General features: G+C 39.8%; 1 protein-coding gene across 2 annotated transcripts in view; it reads right to left on the bottom strand.

Moving 5' to 3' along the window:
• Positions 1-6,511, bottom strand: part of SDC2 (syndecan 2) — a 612,727-nt gene extending 606,216 nt beyond the window's left edge. For both annotated transcript variants that reach the window (XM_044065625.1, XM_044065626.1), the window contains exon 1: positions 6,068-6,511. In XM_044065625.1, coding sequence (XP_043921560.1) covers positions 6,068-6,127 — 60 coding nt within the window. In that variant the 5' untranslated portion in view covers positions 6,128-6,511. The remainder of the gene's footprint in view (positions 1-6,067) is intronic.
• Between the last annotated feature and the right edge of the window lie 12,969 nt (positions 6,512-19,480).

Here is a 19,480-nt window from a genome sequence, read left to right as displayed (position 1 = left end):
GATTTTCTCAAATATACATACTATTTTTTTAAAAAGTGTTCATGTAGGTACATACAAAAACAATACAGCTGAAAAATACCTCCAGACTCTGACTGGTTGGACAAAACAAAAAAAAAAAACAAAGGACTTTCTACTGTGGTGTAGAAGAACATTTTGTTATGTATTTAATGGTTTCAATCTCCACAAGGCATCAGTGAGAAAACTACCAACAAGCATCACATAATTCGTTTTCACACCCTACAATAATGTGCAACATACACAGGGAATTATCACATTGCTCCGGTGTATTACATAGGAACGTCCCACTACTTTTCATTTTATTCCAGAAAACATACTGCTGCCCAGAAAATGGACAAGTGTTGTCTCTGGATGCACTGCCCAACCAGAAAACGACAGCACTGTCTTTAGATGCTCAGTCTGCACTGTGCTTTGCCCTCTTAATTCAACTCTGCCACTGACAATTAGTTGCACTAAGAGGCCATCATGTTGCCAGCTCTGTAATACCGTTACCCAAATAGCTTATTGTAACCTTTATGCTGCTAGTTAAAACGGGTTTTATCATAATCTTACAGGGAATGATCAGGTCTGTGCCCAAAAATCAACCCAAGTGTGCCTTTATAGCTGGACCTAGTTCAGGTTAAACCTCTTGAACAGCCAATATCAAGGGCATGTCAAACTAGTTATGATCAAAACAAGCATTTCAAATGCCATTAACCTAATAGTGGCTAAAATATGACCTCTCAAGTAGTGTGAAAGTGCAGAATAGAAGACAATATTGCCCTACAATACTCCTCTGTGTGAATAATGTCTCAACTTTACCACATCTGTAATCAAACAAATGTATGCTACATAAATTTAAGAGGTCACATGTTACTTATTAATGCAGTTTGGCTGCAGTAGTCCTGCAAAGTGCTATGCATACTAAACAGATCCAAAATAAAATAGGTAGTCCAATTTGTACCAAAAAGACATCCATCAAGCATGATGCTAAGCAAACAAATGTGCTTGATCAAAAAAAAAGTACCAAGTCACACCAGCAGAAAGATAGGCACCTCGGCATTCGTGAAAATCTACTGCCAATCATTAGCAGACCAGAGTTCCGCTGTGGCGACCCCTAACTGGGAAAAGCCAAAAGACACAACAACAACACTTATAGGACTTCCAGAGGAAGCTTGTGCAACTTAAAGACAGACACAAAAATCAGCTGAAGTTGTACTTGCACTAAACTGAAAAATACTGCAAGTTAATCTGCCTTTTCTCTGTAAAAATGTTCTCATTCATACCTTTCATTAGGAGTTGTTCATACAGCCAAGTTAATTGGCAAGTGTATAAAACATGTACGTTTGAGACAAATGGGGAAAAAAGTTAATGTCACCCAATTGCATAAAATAAGAACAAAACTTCAACGGATACCCTTACAGTTACAACTGCATGACACACTATATCCAAACCACAAAGAGAATCTTTTTATCATACCAGAGCATGATCCTCAACTTTGCCAGGTAAAGCAGCATCCAGAAAAAGTTTTTTTTTTGTTTGTTTTTTTTTTTTGGGGGGGGGGGGGTACCCAACTGCCTGACAATTATACAATTTAAATAAACATATTTCTGGAACAAAGGCAAAATACAGCCATTATTAATCTTAGGTTACCATACAACACTGAAGAGTTGCCCAAAACAGGAGTATTTTGAACATACAGAAGTACAGTTATTGTTAATAAAGGATGTCACTACCAGCCAAGAGGAGTAAGCTACCACACATAGGCTGGTGACAACTTGTTGGCTGGTGACAACTTGTTGCTTTTAGTGAGAGAAAGGTTGCTTTTAGTGAGAGAAAGGTTTTCTTCAGACAACAGGTGAAAAAGCCATGGCAAAATTGTTTCTCCGACAATGCTAATTACTCATAAGTTCTACTTCTCATTCTCCATTCATCAAACATTTCTTGAAACCATGGGTTAACTAGAGAAACATATATCCACATCAGAAGTGAACGCTGCAAACCCAACACAGAAATAAATCTCCAAGGGAGGCAAAAACATACACAAGTCTGCACATTCTCCTGCCCAAGACCACCATTGCTTTTTTTATGCATTCATAAAATCAGACAAAATTAATTACATTTAGGTTTGTTGCATTAGTTTTCCCCAGTAATTGGTTGTCACCATAGGTTGGTACTAGGCTATCGGCCCTAGGGTCTATACAAGCCTAGCCATAACAATTCCCTGGATATTTCTTCCCACAATATTTACTTCCCTGGACCTCGGTCAAGCAGGGCGACTGACCCCAGGGGTGAATTTCCTATCTTCCATCCAATCGTCAGGGTTCCTTTTGAAGACGGCCAAGGAGGCGCTCTGCTTGACATGTACGGGCAATCTATTCCAGAGTATGGGGAGTCTCTGGGTCAGGAACCTCTCTTTCCAGCATATTTTGTTCATTGTGATGACAAGGTTTAGATCCCAGGAGTGTGTGGCTCTGAGGGATTGGGATTTTCTTTAAGTGGAGCTTGTCCAACAGCTCAGGATTTGACATGGCTTTGTATGGTAAGTAGAGATCGCCTCCGAGTAGACAATATGCCAGAGAGTACAACTGGAGTATTTTTTTTTGGCTGTCAGCATAGGGCATCTGCTTTAGGCCTGTGATTCTTTTAGTAAGGTATTTGTGGCCTTTCCAGCTGTTGCAGATATCTTGTGAGGTACATACCAAACAGGGCATTGTACTCTATAATGGGTCTAATGAGGGATGAGTACAGTGGGGCAATGACCCTTTTTCTGGATGAAAAGCCCTTAGTGATGAGGTGTACCACATTGGATTTCCTGACTGTTGTGGCGATGTGGTTAGCGAAGGTGAGACCACTGTCCACCTGTGTCCCCAAGTCTCTCAACACAATGTTGTTACGCAATCAAGATAATCAGTAATATCACAATGAATTGCGACTATTCTTTGTTTTGACAAGCTGCTTCTTCAGATAAAACAAATGTAAAATTTCCCAAAATGCTCGAACATTTTAAAACAGCATCCAGCCAGCCTAGGTCATGGGTCATTACCGATAATGGTATAACTGTGCAAGTTAGTTATCTTACAGCAACATAGAACACAGACAAACCAATCAAGCACAACTAGCTGCATGACTATTCCAATTACACCTTAACAGTCAAGCCTGAGACTGGGTTACTTGAGCAGAAACGCTGACAGACAATGTAAGAGGAAGTGAACAATGCACAACTCTCAACTGCAACACACTAATGAAGTACAACTAACAGTTTGGAACACTTAATGAAGCATTCCAAATAGAATACTCCAGTATTAAAAAAAATAAAACCCTAACCAATGACCTCAAATGATGAACAAAGGTTTCCAACCCTTCAGAAAATCTCTCTATTGAATTCTACACGGATGTAATTTTTAGAACTCCGTGCATTACAGGGCATAAAAAATACCCCAGATTTCTTCCATCATATTTTTGGTCTTCCCATCATAAAATGTATTCTTTTCTGGTAAATAGTGACAGATTTGAGTTTCAGACTTCATATCCACCAGAGAATACATTCTAAACCAAAGCCTGTCAGTCTCAACTTTCGAAAGTTTATTAAGAGGAATATTTAACCTTTGCTCCCAGCTTTGAGTCTTTAGCTTGTCCAGATTTCTAGCACAAAAAAGTTGAGAGGTATGAAAATGCAGAGAAGGTTGTCTGCCAATATAGCACAGTACATAGCCTAGTATAAGCAGAACATGGCAAAGCTATGTGCCCATTCCCCAGATCCATCCATGCTAGATGATAAACAGTGTAGTGGTTACCTTACATTCTGCACCAATCCTAAAAAGGGTAAATAAAATAATAGGCAAACCCATGTCAACAAAAGCACAGAACAGCATCACCTTCATCTACCACAAAAATTATTGCTCAGTCCAGTTAACTTTTCCAATTTGTGCCTCAATTTTGTTCAGACTCAAAGAACAAGTGTAAAACTGTTACAAAAGAACAGTACCACTTGGCCTACAGGGAACATTGAATAATTGATATATGTAACCATAGCTCTCAACCTTCCATCTCCAAAATGAGGAACATCCGCCTTCATAATGTGGAACAAATGGCCAAAATGTGGAACACATACTAATGGCTTATTAACAACTTCAACTAGGAAGGTCACAGGATGGTTAAAATATGCTGGTTTTACTTATATAGAAGATCCTTTAATGGATTAATATGATTAATTTCTATTTACCATGGATTTCACTTAAAAAAATTCCTAACACAATGTGTGACAGACTCTTTCAGTGTGGAACTTTAAGGACATGAAAGACCCCAAATGAGTTAGGTTCCTCGTAATGAGGTACACTTGAGAGGTATGTGTAACAAACCCATCACCGGCCAAAAAAAATACAATCTCTGTGCATAAAGGAATGCCGTCAATTATTAACACAACAAAACAAAATAGTTAAACAGCAAATATACTGTCTACACTTGACGTAGTGCGTGCATGTCACATGCATAAATACTGTAATATGCACACACACACAGGCACGCAAATACTCTAGTAACACATAGAATTGTATACAGCAACAACAAACACATGTTTTGAAGCTGTTATAGAAAACCCTTGTTCTGTCTCAACAATCATCAAAAATGTTAATCTACCGATGGTCGTCCGAGATTATATCTCATTAGCAAGGGGGTTCCTACATTTGCATTGAAGGCATTCTACTGTGGTAAGTGGTGGTTCATACCAATATAAACCCATCCATGAAAACGACTAGCTAAACTGACGCTTGGTTTCCCCTATTACAAACTCCTAGCCTCCAGACATTTGCTGGCGTTAGCTACGAACTCTCACGGGATAGTCTATGTTCTGCTACGTTGCAATTATTTTACTGCATTTCACTTGATGCAAACCCGTAGTTTTTCATCGGGCGCCCCTGCACTTTCAACCGCCACGTCCTGTAATCCGTGAAACAGCAGCAGCGTCCGCAAACAGCACAATCATTGCTATTTGCAAAAGGGGGTGAGAAACCCTTATTCAGCAATGAAGCCGTTTAACCGATACTTCTCAACTAAGATTTAGGCAAAACTATACAAGTTCTACCTTCAGATTGTACTCAGTCTAGATTTACTACTTGCCTTCACCAAGACATTTGCGAGTGCATTTACTTGTAAAAACAAAATGTGCACAAATATTTGTATCAACAAAATATATGAATTATAACACTAAGTAGTGCATTTACTTGTAAAAACAAAATGTGCACAAATATTTGTATCAACAAAATATATGAATTATAACACTAAGTTTTTAATCTGAAAAACACTACACATCTTTCTGCAATTATATTATTTTTAAAACACAATTTTGTGTTTTAATGCCAATACTGAGAGGTGTGACTTCATATCTTTAAATATATGGTAACAGAAAATGTTGGGATCACTTGCCCTAAACGTTGCTAATTTTTTCCCCCCAAACGGCTGCCAGTTCTCTCTCAGATTCACATATGTGTCTGAATGTGTACAGTCCCAAATACAAACAACAATCACACGCATGCTATGTGCGGCTCCCGTAAGCACATTAATGTCTACCCTGCCCTTCACCTCAAGTGAAACTTTGTGATAAAAAAGGCCGCTGCTGCTTAACAAGTAAACTACTACATAACAAACAACCCCCCGTCGCACCTTTTAACCATCTACCTTCTAAAAACCATACCCCTGGTAAACAAAAGTTCGGGTATCGTAAAATGTTGCTGGCTGTGTTTAACCATGCTCATACAGTCAAGCGTGTCAGAAAAAGCCAAACAAGTTTAATGTCTCACAAGAGGTACAGGGCAACAGACTACATAGGTTTTCTAAGGGGGTGTTCAGAGTTTATAACCCCACGTTCAAGGACGCCTCTCTCACTTTACGAGGCCCATCGTACCCCACTTGTTTATAAAATACCTTCAAAATCCTACCCTTGTTTTGGGTTGGGGTTAGTACACCCCCGCCCCTCGTGTTTTCCCGTTGCGCCCAGCCAGCCGCATACCAAACTTCAGGAATCGTACAGACAAGTTCCCTCCACCTCTTCACAGCAACGGGTAAAACTTACCAACTGACCCCACGCAGCAACCACCAAAAGGCTCGCTAGAAGCAGTCTCAAGATCCTCATTACCGCTGTTAAAAAGTCTGCTAATGACAGAAAACAAGTATACTGATGCAAGAATAACTAGTTGGCTCGCACAGCTCTTCTTATATCCGACTGGTGTTTCCACTTGTAGCCGTATGAAATCCCAATGAAAGCCCTTTATTCATCCGCGGACTTTTTCCTCCTTCCTTCTATCACACTAGGAATGCAAGCACACAAATACGAAGTTTTAAAAGTTAACGATGGTCCCTCTTTTAATCGTAATCTGCGTTCTTCCTGAAATCAGTGTTTACGTAAACTGCAGTTTGACAACACTACCGATCGAGTTAGTGTTCCTAATCCAGTCACCATTCTACAGTGTTGCTGCTTCCAATCACTTCAACCACATAGTGAATCCTCTGCAGCTTTACTCATAAACAGTCAAGCGATTGCGGAAGTGATTGACAAGCAGTTCAACCAATGGCTAGCAAATTGGCAAAATCATTACCATATTGTACACGCCTTTAAAAAGCTACAGGTACTGAAAGAGGAAAAGAAAGTACTATGCAACTCGTATTTGTGCGTAAATGGTACAAATGGGATACACTAGTCCTAGCACATCTAAAACTTTAACTTTATAATTACATATAACAACAGCAATAATAGGCGAAAGGCTGGTGTTATGCAGTGCGAAAGCAGAGTGAAGAACAGAATGTAAACCAATACGTTTTCTAAAGACTGTAGTAATAGTCATCTCTCTCCAAGTATACAGTACCGCTATACGAGAAGGGCCGGTGTTAGCATTTTGAGGGCCGCCAGCAAATGTCAAGTATGAGGGCCCCCAGGCACTTCCATCAAAGTATCACCCTGTCACTGCCAACCCTCCGAAGCAGCCTTTTAGTTCATGCTGCAAACTTTTAGTAGTAGTATGTACCAGGGTTGCCATTTGCCACCTTTTCAAATGCCCAAAGTGAGGCATTTTTGTACTAACATCAGATTTCGCAGGACAAAACATACCCTCAGCCAGTACAAATGACAACATTTCACTTTTATGCCTAAATAAAAGCTTATTCTTGTAATATTTTAGTTAATTATTCAGTTCCTTATAACATTTAGGTGTTTCAGATACAGAATAACAGTTTTATGCAACTATTACATAACATATAGGAAATATTTTTGTCTTAAAATCTCAGGACATTTGCCATTTTTTTCGCAGGACACAACTGCCCAAAGAGGGACTGTCCCTTGCAAAGTGGGACAGGTGGTAACCCTAGTACAGTAGACCAAGCGTATGCACCACACTATATTCACCCTCGCCCATCTCACAAAAGGACACTCACAGTTACTGGCATTTTAGTTACAACAATGAGACATAATAGCAACTCTATGTATAGGTCTGGATTTAAGTGAAGTGCTGTCTATATGCTCTAAAGTGCATTTTCTTTTTTTTTTTCTTTTTGCATAATCTTTTCATCCAGTGATGGCTTGAATAGAAATTATGATTAAGGAAAGAAATTCAGTGTTGCTGTTCAGCTTAAGTTCTCCTTGCATCCTTTCAGGTACCTTTCCTGACCAAGACAGCACAGTAATCATTTAGGAAACAACTCAAATAAGCCAGGACCCAAGAAGCCATGGGGTTATAGGTGTTCTGGGATGTATTTTAGAGCAATGTCCCAACCTTTTAATCCAATAGTCCCCTAAACAAAAACATAAGCAAGAACATAATTTGTCTTTTTTTTTCAAGGAAGACAGAAGTTGTGCCCAAGGCTTAATATTCAAAGATGACAAAATAGTAGCTCACAACAAAATAACGAGCCATTTGTTGTCTGGATACAGAGATCTAGTCTGTGAATATTGCCTCAATAACCACCCCCAAAAAGATGGTCACTGCCAATGCATCCATCTGGTGTTAGACTGGGATGAAAGCAGAGGTTCAAACTGCCACAGTCATGTGTTTCAAGTGAGTACTGACATACATATACATAATATGCTTTCGCACTCCTCAACCCTGACCATCAAAGGCAGCTACCTCTACACATGCCTGATATGAAACTGAAAAAAAAAAATTACAGTAATGTATTGTACTTTGTTGCTCCTAGACAGTATACTGCTCCTACACAAGCTATAGTAACCTTCTTTGTACACCTCTGAGATTTGTGAGAAAAGTAAAAGAAACCATGACTATACTGGAGTCAGCCCAAACAAAAGCTGTAATGACCTCACATAGCTCTCAACCTTCCATCTCCAAAATGAGGAACACTTGCCCTCATAATGTGGAACAAATGGGCGAAATGTGGAACACATACTAATGGCTTACTAACAACTTCAATTGGAAGGCCATAGGAAGGTTAAAATATGCTGGTTTTATTTATAAAGTAGATCTTTTAATGAACTAATATGATTCATTTCTATTTACCATGGATTTCACTTAAAAAATTCCTAACACTGAATGTGTGATAGAGTATTTCAATGTGGAACATTGATGAACTTTGAGGAACATGAACTTTTTAAGACCCCAAATGAGGTACGTTCCTCGTAATGAGATACACTTGAGAGGTATACCTCATGTGCACACCGGTATGGTTTGACTGTAATGAAAAGTAAAGAAGTACCCCCCCCCCCCATTAACCTACAGCAGCTTTCTGTACATACACATCTGAGCATGGCTGGTTTTAGAATGGGTGCAGTTGGGTACATTTTTTTCTTATTTTCTCTAACCAGCAACAGCTTTTGTGGGGGCCTCACACAGTCAAAGATAATTAAGGGAACCCCATGTATCAATTTATTCAGTCTGGGGAGTGGGGATCACCAGGCTCCTTGAAGACTGAAGTGTCTGAATGTTCTGTGATATATTTTATGCATTACTTTTGAAATATAATTACGTGTTAGCTACATTTTTCACTGATACCCAGAAGAATAACATATGTATCCTGGCATTATAGGGTGTCTGCAGAGATAAAATATTGAGTGTATGCAGACATAAAAAATCAGTGATATTTTTACAAACACACAGAAAAGCCATAGCAATACTAATTCTGTACTTATTTCAGCAAATAGCATAACATTGTACAACACTGGTGCTGCCACACCAAATAAATGACTGTTGTTTAGCAGTTGTCAAAACAGCAGCAGGGTTAAATCACTTTTATTTACCTTGGTGAGGAGTAGTGCATACCTGTCACTGTCTCTGGTTTCACAGACCTTCCCTGATTTTGGTCATAATTTTGCTCTGTCCTTCATAAAATGTTTAATTTGCTAATAAATCATTCAGGAATACAGGCAGTGAATAATTCCAGGCATCAGAGGTTTATACCTCTTATTGTCCAAAAAAGTGCACGTTGATGCAAAAGATGTTATAAGTGAATTAGAGTAATACTTAAAACGTGTTTCTGATTTTGAGCCTTTATTCTGCTAATATTTTTGGTATTGTGATGAATTCTTCTTCAAAGAAGTTGAGAGTTGTAGTATCTGGTGTTCTACTAATATTTATAAAACTCCCTGAAAGAAAAAAAAAACATCCCTGAAGATCGGAAGCATCAGCTCTTCTTAAAATGCAAGGTTTGCACTCACATCAGTCACTTTGGCCTGCTGACCTCTCTGCTGCTTACCTTCATTATGTTCATTATCAGCTTTATCCTAACAGGGTCATACCACAACCCTGTTCAGGTTAAATGGCACAATCAGGAAATTAATACATTTTCCTAATTTTTCCTAACCATCAGCTGCTTTTGTGGCCCCCCACACACAATCAAAGATGATTAAGGGGCCCCCTTGCAGGCACAGGTACTGCAGGTACCTAAAGCTGGCTATATTGTTGGTTTTAGTGGAGAGAATGCCCACCAAGCAGGATTTAACTAAGCCAGAGGCACTTTGTCAGTGGTAAGATATTTAATGGAAGTGTGAAGTCTGTTACTTGATAAAACACTGTTACTACAACCAGAGATATATTTGAATTTTAAAGTAGAAATAAATAAGAATTATTACCCACCTGGTTTATCAAGTACACAAGATTGCTGTACTAGGTTTTGTTAGTTTGACAGATATGTTGCAAAATATCAAGATAGGATAACTTGCTGTGGTTGGACCCCCCCCCCAGGAATAAGGGGCCCCCCAGTGACTGCAGGGTTTGCTGTTGCCTAAAGCCAGCTATGATTACGAGGAGCATTCCTCATTTTGGGTTTTAAAATACCCATGTTCCTCGAAGTTCCACATTGAAAGGTTCTGTTACACATTCAGTGTTAGGAATTTTTTAACTGATATTCACAGTAAATACAACTAAATCATATTAGAACTTTTTATAAGAATAAAATGGCACATTCTAAACATTTTGTGAGTTTCCTAGTTGAAAGTGTTAGTAAGCTGTTAGGTGTTCCACATTTTGTCCATTTGTTCCACATTATGAAAGGCAGTGTGTTCCTCATTTTGTAGATGGCAGGTTGAGAGCTATGGAATTATAGTTTGTATTTATTGAGTGTAATCCACCACCATGTCTCAAAAAAAAGAAAGCAATAATAATAGGAAGGAGCGCAAACTGAGAGCAATTGAGAGATGTCAGCTATACCTATCCATTTTGTAACAAAATACTTGCATTTCAGTTCGTCGGATAATCAGTCCTTTTATTAGCATATCTGCATTAATTAAACTGCACAGAACTTGTAAAAAATGGATTTCACTGGCCTAGGACACATTTCAATTAGAATCCAGCAGGTGTAACTTTTCTTTCTTACCATACCTCTTAACCTCAAAGTGCAAGAAATTTGGAGAAATCCAGAAAGAATGGAGAGACAAAGGCCCCAAAATAGTGAGAATTTAAATATTGCTCCTATAAACAAGTTGTAGAATACAAGATTTTGCATTATTATGTATTTTCTGAAGGATGTAAAGTCTAAAACTTACATGTCTGTCATTATTTAATATTATTTAGTGACTTCAATCTTCAGTGATTTGCCAGAAAATCACAATTTTTTTTAAGAACAGACCAAAAATATGAGGGAAAAAATTCTGCAAAAAGTTGTACGTTTGAAAGGTATATTTCTCACTGTTGTTATTGTTTCATTACATCAGCTCATTAATAATGTGATTTTCTTTGTAAATGTGTAACTATTTAGATAATTGTCTTTGCTGAAGTGCTGCTGCTGCTTTTTGCTATACCTGTTACCTCAGGAGTTAAACCACCAAAAAATAAAAAAAAACTATTATTGCATTGCATTCATTTTAATTTGTTGACCTTGATACAGCTCTAATCTTAATGCACCGGTTATATTCTCAGCCTGGAGACTGTTCTTATAATCCTAATAGTTGTGCCATGCCAAATGAAATAAATATTAACTATTTATACATTCATAGATTCATAGACTGTTACTAGGATAACAACCTGGGGGGGGGGTCCCAAGTTTTCCTGAAAGAATAATGATGTTCTGTATCAAAATAGGACATTGAGGGCTAGGAATGTATAAGCTACCTCTGTCCATAAGGGACATGGGTGCCAGACCTGGTGTAAATTTCCTATTCCACATCCACTGATCTAGGTTGTGCTTAAACTGTGTAACAGACAAGCTCAGATTCACATGGATGGAAAGCCTGTTCCATAGGAGGGGCAGTTTCATGGGACACATATCTGTCTCTCCAGCATGTTCTGTTTAAGTCACAGACAAAATTCAGGTCCCTAAACCTTGTGTTTCTTATACTCTTTGATTAATGAATATGTATTAGATTCATAAGTGTGGGGTTTGCGGATGCCTTGTAAGCCATGCATAGATCACCCATCAGCAATCTATAGGAGACTGAGTAGAGGGAAAGGGCTTTATTGCACTCTGCATAAGACAGGTGTGTTACACCTTGTATTTTTCTTGTAAGGAGCCTCTGAGGTCACTCTAGTTACTGAATATGCCTGGTCGGGTACATACCAAAAGGAGCATTGTACTCTATGATTGGTCTGATAAGGGCAGAGTATAGTGGAATAAATCAACATGTCTGCCACTCGCACTTCTCAAATTGTTTGCTCAAGAATTAGGGACAATGATGAACGTAAGGACATTTTTAAATACTACTCTAATTCACTTGAAACATTACTAAAACAAGTCTTTCTGCATCAACATTCATTATCTGAATACTAAGAAGCATGAAACTATATTGGCTAGCATTTTTGACTGTAATCCTCAGTGATTTTCATGAAAGCAAATGAAGAACAGGGCAAAATCAGGGACAGTCTGCAACATTCTGGACAGCTGAGAGATATGCTGCCACTTAAATAAGAACCGAGTACTGCCCAATAGTCTTATTGTTATTTAAATTCAAAATAGATGTGCAGCTTGCTTACTTGTTACATTTTAGTCACTGTTTAGCCTTCTTCTGCATCCTGTTTTCTTTAGGCAAATGACTGTGCACAATCTGAACATGTTGGCCCATATAGAAATTCTTGCTAAAAATATAAAAATAAAAATCAGCAGCTATTTTAATTTAAGGATTGAGTGTAGCCTGGGCATCTGAGACCTACTTTGCTGCAAGATGCTGTTTGTTGCTAAGGGGTTGCTTCCCATTCCACCATGTTTGACTGCTTTAATAGATGCTCATCATTATGATCACTAGTGCATTAGCCTTAGCTATATGGGTTGTATCCTGCACAGGATACAATAGCTGCCTAGCTTCCAAAGCTTCAAGGGCACCTTCCACACACCTCAGTTGTTAATAAAGCTTGAGCAGAACTGAATAAAAGAAGTGCTCTGGGTGCCAAGCCCTTCAGAGCTTTCCTGCCACTGCTGAGTGCTCCTCTTGTGGGCTCTTGAGGATCAATGGTCAGAGAATGCTTTCCATTGTTGAGCAGATAAGTTTCCTTTGTTGAAAAAAAATCCTTCCATACTTACTTTTTATGACATAAACTATTTTTTTCTATGAAATAAAAATTGTAAGCTAGGAAAATTGTTTTTACTGATTGGTACATGATGTGTCTTTTAGTAACTTTTAAACATGTGCTTTACTTTTTATTTTTGTGGGAAAAAGTTGTTAAAACTAATTCAAAACAATTTTTCTAAGATAAAAGTTGTGCTATTTTACTTTTAGGGTCTGGGGTAAGCATTTAAAGTGATTTTTACCATGCTTTTTTGGTGGAAAAAGTTACTTTTTTACTACCTACCTGTTTTATTCACTACTGCTGCTATGACTCCCAGGGAATCAGGCACCTCTTTCAACTTTACAATGGCACAACCTACCAGTTCTGTGAGTCTTCCTTCTGCTAGCCAGAAAAAGAAAAACATTAATAAACAGCCATCACTAACACAGCAGACTACTAAAATACCTTAGGCTCAGATGGATGACTCAGCAGTGGCCATTTCTGGTTTCTCAGACCATTCATCTTTTCCGGGTCACCTCTGGTATAGTCTTCTTGAAGGATTTCTGCTGAGACACTAGAGATCATTAAAGCATTTCTGGTTACTGGCTAGTCAGTTTTCACTGCCGTGTGGTGTAGTCCCTACAGACACTATGGAACAAAGGTTAGACGCTTTCTCTGCGACTGTTGGAGTATCCTCGGTGGGCAAATAAGAACTGAACTTGTCATTCCTTGGAAAAAGAGTACTGAATTCCTCTCTGTCTAGCCAAAATGGATTGCCTTTACCTAGAGAGTTTTTATCTGGTAAAAGTGTATCTGCTTCTTTAGAAATTTCTGACAAAAAGAAACAAACACTCAGACATATGTCTTCTCCTGTTACAGTTACATTGGACAGGACTGATTTATTGGGTGTGGCTAAGGGTTTAGTTCAGGCTTTTGACCCTTCCAGTTCAGCTGTCTCTGGTAACAGTAAAAGGGATTCTTCATTTTCTGAAGAGGTTCAAGATTTTAAACTACAACATTTTGTGAAGGGACACATTTTATTTTGTTTCCTCATGTTTCTAATTCAGAGTCTGAAGAGAACGTGGTGCATGCAAGTCCATTTGAAGGATTTTCTTTTTCTGAAAGTATTTTTAGAATGAAGCAGTTGTTTCAGTTGCAACATAATGTGTTTTATTGTCCCTTAATTAGTATTATTATTTGTTGCAACTGGATTTTCCTGAACCTACTGCAAGTTTCTTGTTCTTTTAACAATGGAGGATATTTTTTGCAGCCAGTAACTTGCCTGATATTGATTAAAGTTCCTCAGTCTTATACATTTCTATATACTAATCCATGATTTCCATCAACTATTGCTTTAGTGAACACAGATGCTAATAAACAGTTGGTTAATAGTAATCCCTCTCCTTCTGACAAGGATAGGAAGACTTTTGATAGCTAATGTATTTTTATGCAGCACTTATTTTTAGAATTCTCAGCTGTCAAACTCAAATGTTAAAGTTCGTAGTTGCCTCCTTTGAAAACATGAAGGATATTATGGCATCTTCTGAGGAAAATCTCTTTTGAGGAAAAATCTTCTTTGAGTAACCTTATTTCTTCTGTGTCTCAGTGCCTAGCCACTGTTTGAAATGAGGTTATGATTCTGCTGATGCCACTTCTAGGGCTGCTGTCATTGGAACTGTTATGAGAAGGTTTGTTTGGTTGTGTACTAAAAACCTTTTAGCTTATGTCAAGACTGAAATCTTGAATTCTCCCTTAGATGAGTTAGTTTCTGGACCATCTGCTGCAGAGACTCTTAAAAAGAATGATGAGAGAGGCAAGTGGATTCAATGAATTTCTCAGATTTGCAGCCTTCCTTCTCCAAGTTTACCAAGGGGTTTAATGATATGCTTGCAACCTTTTTCAAAAAGAAAAAAAAAAGGCTATATATGAGACTCCCCTACCCTCCCCCTTCCTGCTTTGGCAAACCCTTACTCCTTCCATTACTCTGCTTGGCAACTGATAATTTCAGAAATATGGGTTCTGAAAGTCATTCCCCCTGATCCACCAGACCAAACTCATTTTCTGCCAATCCTAGAGCATTAACTGTCTCTGGGAATGATAGAGCCTGTTTCTCTTCTTCAGTTAAGAGAAGGGTTTTATTCAAAAATGTTTCTGGTGTGAATGAAAGGAGCTTCATGGGATCTTTCTTTTCTAAATCAGTTTATGATAGTGCCCAAGTTCAAAATGTTATCCATTCACAACTTGTTACTCCTCATTCCCCATTTGGGTTTTTTGATGACCTTAGATTTAAAGATGCATGCCATCACATTCCTATAGATCCAGATTTCAAACATTTCCTACAGTTTTCTGTGACTGAATCAGTTATCTGTATTACCCTTTGCTCTATCATTTGCTTCAAGGGTATAGGTTCATAGGTTCATAGGTATGTACTAGGCTATAAGCACTAGGGCCTATATAAGCCTAGCAAAACGAGGTTTCCTGGCTTTTGCCACCCAAGAAAATGATTTTCCTGTGCCCCTGTCAAGCAGCGCCACAGCAGTGATCCCCAGGGTGAATTTCCTGTTTCCCAGCCAATTGTCCAGATTTCTCTTAAAGAGGGCTAATGAGGAGCTCTGCTTGACATGAATGGGTAGCCTGCTCCAGAGCATGGGAAGTCTCTGGGACAGGAATCTATCCCCCCAGCATGTTCTATTTATCGTGGCAACAAGGTTTAGGTCCTTGGAGCGTGTGGCTCAGAGAGCTTGGGATTTCTTTAAGTGTAGCATGTCTATCAGATCTGGGTTAGACAAGACTTTGTATGTTAAGCAGAGGTCACCTCTGAGTAGGTAATATGCGACGGAGTAGAGCTGGAGTTTTTTGAGACAGGCTGTATATGGCACCTGTTTGAGGCCAGTAATCCTCCTAGTGAGGTATTTCTGTGACCTTTCTAGTTGTTGCAGATGTCTTGCGTGGTATATGCCAAATGGGGCATTGTTCTCTATAATGGGTCTGATGAGGGATGAGTAGAAAGGAACGATGACCTCTCTTTTTCTGGAGGAGAACCCCTTTGGGATGAGTTGTGCCATGTAGAAGGATTTCCTGACTACTGTAGTGACATGATTATCAAAGGAGAGACTACTGTCCACCTGTGTCCCAAGGTCTCTATCACACTTTTGATGTTTAGTAGGCTACCACCTATGTGGTAGTTCATGGGTACAGTGTTTTTCCTGAAGGGGATGACAATGCACTTCTTGGCGTTGAGCTTTAGGCCATGACTTTGACACCAAGCATCAGTCTCAGTGAGGCCTCTTTGTAGAATGTCAACATCCTTAAGCGACTCTATTATGGCTTATAGTCTGCAGTCATCTGCGAATTTCATTGGCCAGAGATCAGCTGTATTAGCCTGAACTTCAGAGAAGTAGATATCGAACAGGAGAGGACCCAGGACTGAACCCTGTGGTACTTTGCTTGTCAATGGTCGGAAGTCAGATTTGGAGCCGGCTACTTTCACTGTGTGGGTTCTGTCAGTGAGCCAGTTGGCCACCCATCTTGTGACATATAGATTTATGCCTAGTCCAGTGAGTTTATCTATAATGCCATAGTGGGGGATGGTGTCAAAAGCCTTGGTGAGGTCAATATAGGCTGTGTGCACCACCTTACCCTTGTCTATGGCTGTGGTGACTGCTTCAGGTTTAGGAGGCATGATCTACCTTTTACAAACCCAAACTGAGTGGGGTCCAGAGTTTGGAGGTTACCTATGTCTTTGTTTATAAGCTCCAGGATGATGTGTTTCATGGCCTTGCAGATCAGACTCGTCAGGCTAATGGGGGGTAGTTCCCAGGGTCAGTGGTAGCACCCCCTTTGTGGGTAGGATAACCATCACTATGTGCCATTCCATAGGTGCAAAGCCTGAAGTGAGGCTATAGTTAAACATGGTGGGGTACCAGTTCATTCTGTAGTTCGTGCATAACGCAGCCTGGGATGTTGTCCAGTCCCATGGATGCTGTGTTCTTGGCTTTGCATCCATGATTACAGGGGTTTGCAGTCTTCCGGTATGGAGATGGGCCCTTTGGGGGATGGGGGGGAGTAAAGTTTGCACTGTACCTGCCTGCCAGCATGTTGGCAATATCAGTTAGTTCCGTAAATGTAGTGCCATTGTGCTGTATTTTCGAGCAGATATGAGTATTGCCATTGACATTCTTGGCATAGCTGTAGAAAGCTTTGTGGTTGTCTTTAGAATCCATGGCAATTTTATTTTCGTAACTAGCTTTGGAGGATTTTATGAGGGATCTCAGCTTCGTGCTGAGGCTGACCAAGGAGCTCCTGCAATCATGGGATTTTACTCTTTTTTGCAACAGTTTTTTCCTTCTGTTGTTGTTTGTTTATGGCAGGGGACCACCAGATTGGCTTCCTTTTTTGAAGGGATAACGTCTTGGTTCTGTTGGGGATGGCATGGTCCATGCACTTGTGTATGTGTTTATACAGTGCTTTTGTATATGATTCAGCAGTCATGTCTCTATTTTCCATCTGTGTGGGTGACGTGAAGTTGGCCACTTCTGACTTAAGAAGCATGAAGTTGGCTTTGGAGAAATTTTTTATGGTTGTTTCCTTAATGGGGGTGGGGGTGCAATATGGATGACTAGGGTGATTAGCTTGTGGTCGGACCTAACCAGCAAGGAGTTGACCTCTAGTGTGGAGCATCTGTTACCCATATTGGTAATGACCAGGTCCAGGATGTTGCTGGCCCTGGTAGGGGTATGGACAAGCTGATCCAGGGCATTGGAATTGATGAATTCCAGAAAACATTGGGCAGATGAGTTAGTACATGAGTAGTTTTTCCAGTTGATGGTGTGGTAGTTGAAATCTCCCAATATTAAGGTATTGGGCTGTACCTTAATATTGTCCAATATATCGAGAAACATGGAGTGGGCATCCTCTGGCATGGTGGGGGATCTGTAACAAGCTACAACCTGAATTGCAGTCTTGGCCAGTGTTAATTGTACTTGGATAATTTCAGAAGCATTACGTTGAGCAACTAGCCTGGAGGTGTGGATATCCTTTATGAATATCGACACGCCTCCTCCTTTAGTGTTTTGGTCCAGGTTAGGTGACCAAAAGGTGTGGTACTAATTGTAACCTGGCAATGCAGGGGTGCTCTCTGGAGCCTTAAACCAGGTCTCTGTCACTGCACAGATGTTGATGTTCTCCATCTTAAGGATTGCCTCGAGTGAGCATATTTTGAGGTTTAGACTTCTAGCATCGAGTAGCATTACCCTTAGATTTCGCTTGTTTGTATCTACTATGGTGGTGCATTTGATGTTTGAGCCTTGCCTAAAAAAGGCACTATAGGGGCGACAAGAGCCTTAGCCAGTATCTGGAATCTCAGAGGACATGTGCAGGCCATCTCTGACAAAGCATCATGGCCTGCCGATCATATTGCCCCAGGCAGACAGATACTGGATCCCCTTGAAATGACACCAGAAGCTTAGTCAATTGTTGAAGTTAATCATTTTGTCCTTGTACTGTAGTATCATTCTGGGTAATGGCAGAATGCTACTCAGGGCTAGTGTCATACCTGCCTGGGCCACATGGTCAGAGAGCTCCTCCATGTCTCTTTTCATGTAGTTCAGGGAGGTATGTCTCAGGCATTCACTTCAACATGGACAATGACAGAGTCATATTTGTACTTGTTGTGGAGTGACCTGAGTGCATGCGTTATATGGCAGATCCTGGCACCCGACAGGCAGCTAACAGTAACATTCTCTTTGTTTAGCCTGGTGAGAGGGACGTCAGTGTGCCTGACTATAGAGTCACCAATGACTAGTGTGTTGGGTATGTTGTTTTGCCTTATGGGCTAAGGTTGAGAGGCACACTGATTTTGTGGGCTATGTGTCGTTCGGGTAGTGTGGAGGGTGGTGGTTGCTTGCATTTTAGCTTTGGAGGTCTCTGTTGTTTGGGCAGATTTTTATTGAGAGCCTCCACAAATGTAGGTGTGTGTTTTGTGTTACTATGTGTTGGCTTGGGTGGTGCAGGTTTTGATGGACTATGTGTAGAGTGCAGTGTGGTGTTTACCTACTCCTCTTGACTGTCTAGTCCAGTCTTGGCTGGAGAGAGCTTGACTTCCAGTTTGGTTATATAAGTGCATCTCTCACAGGTTGTAGTGTTGGGTGGTAGGAGGAGAGGGTTGTCAGTGTACTTGAGGCAATTGCTACATTGCTCTAAGATGCCCAAATTCATCAGGATGACAGGAGAAAACACCAGGAGATGACCCTTAGACATGCCTGGTTAGTGCTTATTAATTTAAGTACTAAGAACTGATTCTCCCTTGATAAGTGAAGAAAGTTGAGTGCTGCAGTAATTTGTAGATTATTTAGTGCTTGCAATGAGATTTGGACAGTGCTGAGCACAAAGAAACAGTTTTGAGTGCTAAATCTAGAAAACTGGCTAGTTATAAGGGAAAATCTGAAGAGCAGACTTTCTGGCACCAGGAATAGTTTAACTTTAGTTAAACTCTGCTGTGCGATGTGCAAAACCATGCAAACACGAGTTTTTAAGCAGAAAGATGAAAGGGATAGAAATAGCCCAAAATG

This window comes from Protopterus annectens, chromosome 3.part0, assembly GCF_019279795.1.
Source record: "Protopterus annectens isolate FY-2018-M chromosome 3.part0, PAN1.0, whole genome shotgun sequence".
NCBI lineage: Eukaryota > Metazoa > Chordata > Ceratodontiformes > Protopteridae > Protopterus > Protopterus annectens.
This window is presented reverse-complemented; position numbering and strand designations above follow the sequence as displayed.